General features: G+C 45.2%; 1 protein-coding gene across 2 annotated transcripts; it reads left to right on the plus strand.

The window, feature by feature from the left end:
* The first annotated feature begins 398 nt into the window (after nucleotides 1–398).
* alpi.1 (alkaline phosphatase, intestinal, tandem duplicate 1) lies at nucleotides 399–11,325 on the plus strand. Of its 2 annotated transcripts, none has more exons than XM_018757038.2 (11): nucleotides 399–583; nucleotides 3,781–3,900; nucleotides 4,824–4,939; nucleotides 5,642–5,816; nucleotides 7,267–7,439; nucleotides 7,563–7,697; nucleotides 7,863–7,938; nucleotides 8,742–8,876; nucleotides 9,493–9,684; nucleotides 9,862–9,978; nucleotides 10,370–11,325. In XM_018757038.2, the coding sequence occupies exons 1-11, from the start codon at nucleotides 517–519 to the stop codon at nucleotides 10,639–10,641; spliced, it is 1,578 nt and encodes a 525-aa protein (XP_018612554.1). In that variant the 5' UTR covers nucleotides 399–516; the 3' UTR covers nucleotides 10,642–11,325. The 2 variants fall into 2 exon arrangements, with proteins under 2 accessions (XP_018612554.1, XP_018612553.1); XM_018757037.2 differs by lacking the exon at nucleotides 399–583 and adding an exon at nucleotides 3,267–3,381.
* Nucleotides 11,326–12,296: the final 971 nt, after the last annotated feature.

A 12,296-nucleotide genomic window follows, 5' to 3' on the forward strand; every position in this document is an offset into this window, starting at 1 on the left:
CATAACGATTATGTTGCTCATCACTCATCTGCGAGACTAATTTGTTTCAGACTATCGTCAGACCAACACTCCCCAGCAGCTCCTCCTCAAACTCACCCATAGGCCTCACGTGGCAATTCATCAGCTCCCCCGGGCCGTTTCGGTCCAAAGAGGCGAGATGAAAATGCACAAGAAGGACGGCGCCTGAAGAAGCCTGCAGATTGGTTTTCCATCACCTTAAGATGGAAGCGCGAACAGCAAGGAACATGTTTTGAAAACTCTTGGATGTTCTTGACTCCAGTAAGGGAATTTTCATCATTGTCGTGATTTTCTCTCCTTTTTTCTTTCCTCTTGCCAAGTAGAAGAAAAAGAAGGAACTGATCTGCACCATCCATTCGTTATTTCTGTAATCCCTCGAAGCGAAATGTGTGGCAAGCAATTCTGGTGGTACTCTCACAAGATGGAAGGTTGGAAAGCACTGTAGACTGACCCAAAAGGGATCCACTGGAAGGTATTCTGGAATAGAACGAGTGAAAAATGAGGCTGGAAGACGGACTAAGAAAGTTTCTTATTGTGGTTGGTCAAATCAGTCTTGCTGTTGGAGGTAAGTCTGATTTATTTTCCAACTGGTAATGATCCCTAAATTACAAGCCAAGTACATGTTTTGCATCTCGCGGAATGATTTTGTCCCCTATATTGGACTTAAAGACTGGATGTTGTTTCAGTTCCCACGTCCCACAAAGCATGCTATTGCACAATGTCTACCAGAATTTTCATTGTCATGTAGGGCCTCTTGAGATCAAAGCAAAATCACAAGGTAAGGTCTGAAAAAAGGGAAGCACCAGGTGTAGCCAGATAGCAATCAATCAATGCCATTATGGCTTTTCCTTGCTTCTCAGTTTCATTTTAGATGCTCTAAAAAGTTGGACGATGTCCTTGTCCCTGCTGACTGTATGAGTGAAGGATTTATAAGGCTGTTGTGCAACCGCATCGCAGCTAACATCTTGGCATCTATCCACTCCTTTCAGATGTCGCCAAGGGCATTGCTGTTATGAGATGTCAGCGGTTTATAGCGCCTTGATTCTAACTGATTCAGATTTACAGCCCAGTCGTCCTTCCGTGAAGATATATGCGAAAGAATTTCCTGAACTCATGGCCCTTGTCTGTGTGTGTTGTGACTCCAAAGTCAGGGGATTACACACATCTGTGACTGTGTCAGCTCAAAGCGCCTCCTATTGCTTAGTGTTCCCAGCATGTTCTCATCTTCTAACAAGGGTCCAGTTTGGACCGGAACCTAAAGACTGACCTGACCCATGTCGGTTTGTTTCTGGTAGTAATGGGCATTAATAAGAGGTACCAAGGAGAACGAGATAGAGGAGGAGGTAACATATCGGGCGGAATCCAGGACCGCACAGGTCGGCCAGAAAAAAGTCATTTGAAATGTACTTCATGGAAGAAGGCTTTTGTAAGAAGAATAGCTGGAAATATTTTATATATATAGAGAGAGAGATCCTCCACATATATACTGAATAACACACACACACACACACACATTTTCAGAACCGCTCGTCCCGTATGGGGTCACGGGGAACCGGAGCCTACCCGGTAACACAGGGCGTATGGCCAGAAGGGGAGGGGACACACCCAGGATGGGACGCCAGTCCGCCGCAAGGCACCCCAAGCGGGACTCGAACCCCAGACCCACCAGAGAGCAGGACCCAGTCCAACCCACTGCGCCACCGCGCCCCCTACTGAATAACACTGCATGTATAATTGGTGACACTAAATTGACTATACTGTGGATATGGATGAGTGACTCTGTGTGTGTGTGTGTGTGTGTGTGTGTGTGTGTGTGTCTGGTAACTCTGTGGTGGATTGCCATCCTGTCTAGGGAATACCCCACCTCATCTTTGTGCCCAATACTTCCTGCACATATATACTGTATATATGTATATATGGTATCTGTCAGTTTGCTTAGAGTTGATCTTTCTCCCATATGTAGTGACTAAAAAATATGACTGATAAAATATTCCATAAGGGGCTTTCAGTTTTCAACCCTGTGGGATTATGCTATGTGACATCTGGGTTTATAAATCACACATTAGTACTGACAATGTTAACACAGACACTTTTCAAAGTAAGGCCTCTGAGTCTTAACCCCACGCGTTCCCTGGAGCGCAGTCAGCACTGTCATCTGAGAGCTCTTCTCAGTCTTCGGCAACATGTGGATCTCATGTGATTGCACGTTGAAAGTTCTGAGACGGAACCGCACTGCAGACCCTGCGTACCGCAGCCAGTCGCTGTTCCAGCCGCCTCCCGTCACATTAATCCTGCTAAAACAATGTCCTGGCGTGCCCGTCTGAGCCGCCTTGAGCTCCCCTGTTCATGTTTTGGTTCGTGCGGGGAGGCCGCATCGTGTGAGGCCTTACCCCCTGCGATGGTCACTTCCTTTTTTTTTGGTTTTCCTAACGGTTTGATCGTCCACACGTGCTCAGAGACGTGCTGGAGGTCTGATTCATTGCCGTGACTCACAGGCAGCAGAGCTGAGATCCCCCCAGGGAGAACCGATGTCTCGTCTGACGCGTCGAGCCGAACCGCTGCCGGTGAGCTTCCCAGCCTGTTTGCCGAAACCGACCTGTTGGCTCGAACCTGCTCGTGGCTCACACAAAGGCTAGCGTTTGCGTAAAATAGTTTTATAGTACACTCGGTCTCCATTATCTCACGAGAGAAGAATGCAGCAGACCATACTTCCAACCAAGTGCATTCAAGTTTACAGCGGTAGCTGTTATTTAAGGTTTAAACAACAGACAGAAAAAAGGTCGATGCATCGGCACTGTTTATTTTACCTTTGTTCATCTCTTTCTTTTATTTAAGTCTTCACTTGGTTTTAAATGATCCACAAAAGTATAATAATAACCGTCTCTAATATATTACACTGTTTTACCTTGGAAAGAAAAAAAGCCTCGGGATAAGAATATGCCAATAGAAACCAATTTTTTTCATTCATCATAACCGAGGCATAAAAACACACGTTTAGAGTGCCGGCCACATCAGAAAGCTTCCTTTCAATTTCAGGACGTGCCTGAGGAGGGAAGCAGTGCTGAAAACCAAAACACGGGGTCGGTTTATGAATCAGGGTCTCGTCCGAGTACGTTGTGCTTGAGTCTTGTGTGGTCCAGGCTTCCCCTTTCTCCGCTCTGAGCCTATGAGCTGCCGGGGGCCTCCCTTCCAACAGAGCCGGCCTTTAAAAGGCCCCGGCTGGAGGTGCGCGGAGGCACTCTCCTCCCGAGCGGCTCAGGGAGGTGCTCCAGGCAGCAATGCAGATGGCACGGCGCTGCGCTTGTGGATGGTTTCTCCTGGGCTCCCTCCTTCTCGGTGGCCCAGGTGCGTGCCAGCGCACAGGTGAGCTATCCAGCAGCGCTATTGTGGAGCATCTGCGTGGTAGGTGGGTGGGGGGGAACACTTGCGCAGAAGCGCTTCTCAGGTGACCTCAGGGCTGGACTTGGAGTGGGTGGCGCTTTCACTGCACAACATTCGGGATGGGACTGGAAGGATCTTCTTCTTGTTATTTGCATTGCGATGACTGAAAAGCATGTGGCGGGTGGGTGGACGGGCATCCAGAAGGTGATACAAGTACTCCTCATTGTGCTTCTTAAGCTAGTAGAGCATTGCAAGTCACCTTGGACAAAGGTGTCAGCTCAATAATAGTAACAATAATGATTCCCCCTTGAGCATTCTGGAGATTCTGAAGGACTGGTTGGGTGACAGGTCCTCCCTGTCTTCTTTTTCTCGCTGGAGCAGTTGACCAAGAACAGGATCCCTCTTACTGGAACACCCAAGCCAGGGCGACCCTGCAGGCTGCGCTGAAACTTCGCCCGCAGGCCCACCGAGCCAAGAACATCATCTTATTCCTGGGGGATGGTAACCACTCACCATCGCGGACACCGCGTCATTAGAGGGATACTGTGTCTAACTGGACAAAATCCCAGCTTATTTGCATAAACCTGTCCTCTGCAGCATTGTGTCCTCTGATTTGGGAGCAGCAATAAGGCACTGCAAGCTACCCGATACCATCAAATTCACAAGGGCTTCATTGTCGGTCGATGGCTACGTCAGAATTTCAACAAAGATCTGGATTCAGATCTAACTCTAACTTTCTTGTGAGTCATGCGTTTCTTGGATTGCGGCAGTAAACAAAAACACAAGGCCCAGATTCTGGCACATTGAGCTGCCCGGTGTGACACCCTTCACGCGACATCGCCAATGAACAGATGCAGCAAGTTTGAGAGATTCCTGTCGATTAGCGCTTAATTTGCACTTCACGCCACCAAGTGACCTGACCTGACTTTCAATCCAGATAACAGCTGCAAGAAAACACTTAGAAGGAGCACAATCTGTGCTCCCCGAGGACTGCAATTGCTCACCTTTACCTTTGCTGCTGTTACACTAAATAATTTATGATGCTGAAATAAATAATGATGAGGACATACAATATCAAGACCCTTACTTTCTTGAACTCAATCTACAGAGGAACATATATATCATCTGTGATATCTCTTGTTGTTTCAGACAACGTCTGGGTTGCTCTAAATTCGAGCAGGTGCCTAATTCCAATCTAGAATAATAATTATATGTAAAACCTAAAATGGGTATGGGAATACGATAGTCTTTTGCTTTTGTGTTTGTTTTACTGACTCTGATAGCTGTCTGGCAAATAAATAAAATGCAATTATGCCGGGGGGAAATTCAGCAAACCCAGTTTTCAAGCAAGGGCGCGGTGTCCGGGAGGGCTTCGGCTGCAGATGGTAGTCTCGCTGAGGCCGAGCTCTGCCGCTGCTCTGCAGGGATGGGCGTTTCGACCGTGTCTGCCGCACGCATCCTGCGAGGACAGATGGAGGGTCACCCGGGAGAGGAGACGGTACTCGCCATGGACTCCTTCCCGTACCTCGCCCTCTCCAAGGTATGGCAGCCGCAGGGCACCGGACACACAGGAGACGAGGTGAGATGAGAGCATAGTCATCTGCTGCTCGCAGTCTCACGGAGGGCTATGTTTTTCCACACGTACGTACACTATGCATGTACGCGCTCAGTGTGTTCAAAAGTGCTTTTACTTGATTTATTTGCAACCTTCAGCAAAAATAACAAGTTGGCACGAAACAAAGAGGAATCATTCAGATGTTATTGTTAGCGATTGTTCCTGGTACATTTACATATTTGGGTGATGCTTTTTTCTAGGTCAACTATGCTGATGTACCCATTTATGCAGTAAGGAATTTTTACTGTGTCAATTCAGGGTAAATACCACAATGAAGGGTATTACAGCAAGACGTGGGATTTGAACTTTGGGCTTTTGAAGGGAAAGCAGCAGCTCTAAACACTACACTACCTGCAGCCCACAAAAACATGTATTATTATTGTTATTACTATTGCAACAAGAATAATTTTAGTAAAACTGTTTACTTTAATATGCCACGTCCTCCGCAAATATATAATATGTGACGGCTTGCCATTTGCTCTATCTGTTACCCTGTAATGGTGCTCAGATCTTATGTGTCCTGACCTTGACCCTAATCCTGTTATGCAATTGTACAATATTGAAAATGCTGGACATGTGTTGAGCGACTCGGGCAGATGCAACAGCCAATTCGTGTCCCACGGACAGACGTACAGCGTGGACAAGCAGGTGGCAGACAGCGCGAGCACAGCCACGGCCTACCACTGCGGCGTCAAGGCCAACAGCAAGACAGTGGGCCTGAGTGCCGCCTCCTCGCCTTACGAGTGCAACACCACGTTCGGCAACGAGGTGTCCTCTGTGCTGCACCGCGCGAAAGCACAAGGTAAGCAGACGCGGGTTAGGGTCACGCGGGACACGAGAGCTTACGCGCATACTTTGGCTTTATGTTCGTCTAATATCAGGTTGTCTCTGAAGATTAAGCTGCCCTCTCACGTCATTTTTGCTGATCGTATGCATTAACGTTGAACGTATCGGCAGTAAAGACATAAAAAGATAATGCTGCATAAAGCTAGATAAGAATAATGGCTTTCAGTGGGTGTGGGAGTCATTGGAAGCAAAATTGAGAAGATAATTGCTTTTAAATCCATGGCGGAGCACCGTGTTATTTGCATGACCAATAAAGAATTCTTGAGAGATTATCTGAAGTTTAAATCGAGTCGGTTAATGTTAATTTCTTTCATCGCGGTATGAGGGTTGGATTAGAGCCTCTCAATATTTAAGGCCATTTGAATCCCCCAAATGCCTGATTAATAAGTTGTGTTCCTAGCCATCTAATGTAAAATAAGTTTATTTATGAAGCTGTAGAACACATGTCCATGAGTTAGTAAGAATAAATGTTATGTCACCTTAGAACAAGGTGTTAGCTAAAAACTAGTTTATTATAAGTCGCTTTGGAGATACGTTTTTGAGTACGGTAGAGTTGAGTAATAGAGTACAGTAGAGTCCTGATTATCTCGTTCTTCATTATCTGGCCTTATGTCTTATAAAGGTTTTTTTTTCCTTGGAAAATGCCTTTGTATGAAAACCTGTCCAATCTCAAAACATCTTACTCCACACAGAGACTCATTTCCTTAATTTCCCTTTTTTGACTTTTGTCTGTTGTATGTATGCTGAATCATAAGAATGAAAAAACTCCGTAAATTACGTGTTTAGGATTTATTTTAAAAAACATCGAAATAATGATTACTATGGTTTTAAATGAATACAGGTGGTCCCCGATTTACGCTTTTTTCAACTTTACGACGATGGTGAGCTGGCAATAGACATTCAGTAGAAACCGTACTTTGAATTTTGAATTCAGATTTTTTCCGTGGCAAGCGATATGCGGTGCGATTCTCTCTTGGGATGCTGGGCGGTGGCAGCGATCCGCATCTCTCAGTCTGTCACGTAGAGGTGTGTTTTAGGTGTATTAAATGCATTTTCGAATTACGATATTTTCGACTTCCGATGGGTTTCGCGGAACGTAACCCCAACGTAAATCGGGGACCACCTGTATATGAAGGTTTTTAAAGCTTCTTATTTTATTACCGAACCTATGAAACAATCGGTTTCCAAATAATCCTTATCTTGCATATGGTCCCGTATCATCTGGTTTTTTTTTTTTTATCCAGTTCATTGCTGTGTCCGTTTAGGTCGGATAATCGAGACTCTACTGTGAATTTCTATCTATGTGTATAAATGTGGCACCAAGCAGCAGCTGAGTGAAGAGCAGGGAATGTGCGTGGTCTCTGTGTGGGCGTCGGCTCCTCGGCCACGCGCTGCGTCTGTTGCAGGCAAGTCAGTCGGCATCGTGACCACCACCCGCGTGCAGCACGCCTCGCCAGCCGCCGCGTATGCCCACTCGGTCAGCCGCAGCTGGTACAGTGATGCCGACATGCCGTCCAGTGCCCGACGGGAGGGCTGCACCGACATCGCCATGCAGCTCATCTCCAACACTGACATCGACGTACGCACCCACCAGCCGCTCGGACTGCCAGGGTGTCTCCAGGCTGCTGTACCGCAAGACTGTAATATGTAATACATGGCCATCATCCGGGGGTGCTCAGTACTAATGTGGCCTCCTTCACAGGTTATCCTTGGCGGTGGGCGCATGTACATGACCCCGAAGGGCACTCCTGACCCTGAGTATCCCTCCTCCAATTCCCGCCAAGGGCACCGCAAGGACAAAAAGAACCTTGTTGATGTCTGGTTGAAGGCCAGGCAGGTACTCAAAAATTACTTAATCGCGCCATCTTTCATTAAATGCTGAAGACGTCCTTTGTTAAGGTGTAATGGAATCCAGATTCAAAGATGAAAATTGTGGAAACGCCACTGATTTCTGTTGCTGCCTGATATGGTGTCTTGGTATCTAACCTTTTCTATATTTCAGGGAAAGAATGCCCAGTATGTATGGCACAAGGAGCAGTTTGATGCTGTAGATGTGAAGTCCACTGACCGCCTCATGGGTAATGCCATGTACGCACGCACTCACACGTACACGGATGTTTGTATAATTGTGCACATGAGCCTCAGCTTACAGACGTAACTAGGACCTGATGTCTTTTCATAACTTGACTTGTTTATAAATCCAGAGACTACTTCACAATCAATAAAGGTTTCATGCAGCTGTCCCACAGGATAGTTTCTGTTAGAAAATCTCTGCTAAGGCCTGGATGAATTAAAAACTTTTTTATTTTTTCTTTCCATTCTCATCAACCATTCATCCTGTATGTAGGGTCTATCCTGAAAACATAGAATGTGAGGCAGGGAACACCATGAATGGGATGCAAGTCCATTGCAGGACTTTTATTATCTTTTGTTAATTTGACATTTGTGCAGTAATCATCAGCATCTGGTCAGTTTCAGTTTGCTTTACAAACAGACCTGTAAACACTGGAAGGGTGTTGAAGGAAGGTGTTGAAGGAAGGTGTTCCCACACTCCTATGTTGTTTTGAATTCTTTTTACTGTCCGCTGATGGTTGGGTGTGGAAATGCAAGTGAAGTGAAGAAGTGCAGTGACGTGAAGAAAAAACCATTAAAATAAATATACAGAAAATTCTTGTATCTTAGAGAATTAAGTAATGCATTACTAACACGCCTACCCAGTGTAAAACATGTTCTTTTCAGATATAGTAATAAATTATAAATATTATATCTGTAAGCTAGAGTACTTGCTAGGACAGTGTGAGAGCTACACCGCCTTATGAACAAAGGAAACAGCGCAGAGCCACCAGAGAAATGTCTTGAAGTGTTCATGTCCCTCTTTCAGGTCTGTTTGAGCCCAAAGACATGAGGTTTGAGCTGTTTCGTAACAGAACTCGGGACCCGTCTATTGTTGACATGACAGAGAAAGCCATTCGGATCCTCAGCAAGAACCCCAAAGGCTTCTTCCTCTTTGTGGAAGATAAGTACAGCACTCAAAGCTTCTTGTGGAGGCTTCACTCGCTTTATGTGGGAAACTAGCCCAGAAATCTGTTCAATTCACAAAAAAAGCATGTGCTGGGATTTAAAACTGCGGGATAGAATGATACAGAAGGATTTCTACAGTGTGTTTTAGAAAAAGTACCATTGGCAGGTGCACAGTAGACTCCACGGCACGCTTGTGTATTTTGAAGTAATTTCCTGTCCGAGTACCACGAGTCAGTGCGTTAACCGCCGTGCTGCAACCTGACAGTCCGACTGGCGCTAGATTCAGTACATGTATCAGGGCACCAGATTCAAACCTCATCTTCTGCTGTACTACTCTTGATCAAGGTACTGACTCTGAACTGATACAGTAAAAATTGCCGAGCTGTATAAATGGGTAAATCGTTGTATCTCAACCACACTTCAAATTACAAGGTACGAAACAGCAATTGCGAAGTAATGTGTTCTGTCTAGCCCACAAAACAGATCACTCGCAGCCATCAGTCACCCATAAGGATCATGAGTAGCATCGCTCATACTTAAATGTTATTATGGTCAAATCAAACGGTGCAAGCCATAGTGTTTACCAACTGCTCTATGTTTTTGTGGCGTAAGAGGGAGAATCGACCACGGGCATCACGATGGCATCGCCAAGCTAGCCTTGACAGAAGTGGTGATGTTTGACCGTGCGGTTCAGCGTGCCTCCCAGCTGACTGATGAGTCAGACACCCTCACCGTTGTCACTGCTGACCACTCTCACGTCTTCACTTTTGGAGGAAACACCCCCCGGGGAAACCCAATCTTTGGTATGGTTTATTATCCTGGCAGAATTCTGGAGCCTCTTAGAAAAGCTTAATAATAAAATCCATATTGTGCTGTAACTCGAGCTTTGATAGCGCAAATAATTTTTCATTTTCTTTAATTTCTTTTAATTTCTTTGTTCCTTTTTCCAAATACAAAAGATTCTTTGTTCTTTTTGGCAGGCCTGGCCCCCAAGAAGGCAGATGACATGATGCCCTTTACCAGTATATTGTATGCCAACGGACCTGGATACATGCATGTAAACGGAACACGAGGAAACATCACCTCTGTGGATTACTGTAAGTCTCTACTTTACACTGGCCACCCACGCACCCATCCATCCATCCATCCATCCATCCATCCATCCATCCATCCATTATCAAGAATCAGAATCAGACATAAAATGTAATCTGGCTCCACTGATTCCAATGAGCGCCATGTGTTCAAGTCATAGTTTATGACAAAAACAAATGGAGCACATTTAGGTTTCATGCAGCCAGGCCTGAGGCCAGGTTCAGAAGCATGACCCTGTAGTTTTGATGCAACTGCGATATATGTCAAGCCTCCATGCCGATGTCAACCATCACATACACACCATGAGATATCTGTGTTGGTGTTTCCCTCTGAGTTTTCTCTGCCTTTCTGGTGTCTTGATCCCCCTCCTTATTAACTCTTTCTCTGTGATCCTAGTGGATGAGGAGTACATGCAGCAGGCCGCTGTACCCCTGGACTCAGAGACACACGGTGGAGAGGATGTGGCTATCTATGCCAAGGGTCCCATGGCCCACCTCTTCCATGGGGTGAAGGAGCAGAACTACGTGGCCCACGTGCTGGCCTACGCTGCCTGCCTGGAGCCCTACACTGACTGTCCTCCAAACACACCGGGCTCTGGTGGATCCAGAGCTTCTGTCCCCTGGGGGATTTTCTTCCTCAATACAATAATCTGGCTCGGATCCACATGACCATACACCCCTCGATCCCTTCATCAGACCTTCTCTTCCCAGCCCTCAGTGCAACCTCCTGCACATGTGAGATGGAGATCTTTGCTCAGGCATGTCCTGTGCGGCTCCTTCTTGTGGGCCGTGGTTTCTCACTACTTAACGTGTCCCATTACGTCCAAATTCCAGACTTTTTTGGTCAATGCGAGACGCCAGACTTTTTCCTTCATGGCATTAGAGATTCACCACAATCCTTGGATGAACTTCTTTGCAGAGCGGAAGAGCCAACTGCAGACGAGCAGATTCTTTTGTTGTTCAGGTGGAGTTTTTGCAAAAGTCATTTTGTCATGTAAATATTGCGTGACTATGCCCATGCTATTAATGAGGTCAAACAGAGATCAAACTTAAGAACATAAAATATTTAAACGGAATCTAAGCATTTAAATGTCAGAAGTCCTTTTAAATGTCAGTTCAATAAATAACATTCCTCTGAGCCTGTTCGCCACGATCAAATAACGGGGTTGTGTTTTTAAGTTTCTCAACAAATGTGTTTTGTATAGGGATACTTCAAATAACTTTAATTCTCTTAAGTTTTTAAAATTCAGAAACATCAATGCATAAAACACATAAAAGGAATGGGAAAAGTCATTTGGACCGAACCAATTTAATTCTTTCGTTTAACCCGGGAGCGTTCCATTGTCTTTTTTTTCCCTGTGTTCCGTTTAGTTAGAATAATCGTTTTGAATAATAAAACACTTTTATTTGGAATCTGTTTTTATTGATTCTGTTTAAAGATATTTCCTTCTGGAAGGTGGATTTAAGATCACCGGACAGTTATCCCGAAGTCTTCAAGGTTTGTAATGCTTTAGGGATGGCTATCACAGGCTGTGTAAAACAGTTCAAGGATCCCCAGGTGATGTACCTTTGGTCCGAGTCTGGATGTGGACCTGGCACTGCGTCTCCCGGTTCTCTTTCACAGCTCCAAAGGTTTCTGTAATCTCTTCAGTGCACTTCTGTAATCTCTTCAAATTATATCTAAAAATACATTTTACCTAGTGCCACTTGTTCCTTTGTCCTGTGTAATAACATCACTAAGCACCATCTCCAATGTTGTGTTTATGCAGCCACATGCTGACGAAATATATTGCAGCCTTTTTTGTCACACGACTCTTCATGCCATAATTGTACATGCTTTTTGATTACATGCTCGCAGTAGTCGTTTAGTGGCTTGGAGGAAAATGCCATAAACCTCACTTAAAATACATTTGTGGGCTTGAAAAGGTTTTAGCGGAACAGGATAAGGACGATGTGGCAGCATCATGACCAAATACAGCAGCTTTCACAACTCAAGTAAATAGAGAAGTAAAAAAGAAACATGGTCCAAGCCTGTAGTACTATAAGAATGTATTATGTGGCAGATTAACATTATTCATTACTAGCAGAATTTATATCGTATAAATAATATTATCATGCAATGTATTCTGGCACAGTGCTCTATTCTGAAGACAGACCCAGATTGTTTTCGCAAGGTTTCAGATAAAAACAAATAACAAGCCATGACATATAACATGTATTTATTGGAAACATCACACATCGTCTGAAACCACTTGTCCCATATGTGGTCGCGGGGAGCCGGAGCCTAACCCGGCAACACAGGGCGAAAGGCTGGAGGGGGAGGG

Source organism: Scleropages formosus, chromosome 8 (genome assembly GCF_900964775.1).
Source record: "Scleropages formosus chromosome 8, fSclFor1.1, whole genome shotgun sequence".
Taxonomy (NCBI): domain Eukaryota; kingdom Metazoa; phylum Chordata; class Actinopteri; order Osteoglossiformes; family Osteoglossidae; genus Scleropages; species Scleropages formosus.

Excerpts from the sequence above, each read along its gene's own strand:
- alpi.1 (XM_018757037.2), top strand. The coding sequence starts at position 3,297 with ATGCAGATGGCACGGCGCTGCGCTTGTGGATGGTTTCTCCTGGGCTCC. Across the intron at positions 7,698-7,862 it reads TCTGGTTGAAGGCCAGGCAG|GGAAAGAATGCCCAGTATGT; the intron begins GTACTCAAAAAT and ends TCTATATTTCAG. Across the intron at positions 9,685-9,861 it reads CCGGGGAAACCCAATCTTTG|GCCTGGCCCCCAAGAAGGCA; the intron begins GTATGGTTTATT and ends TCTTTTTGGCAG.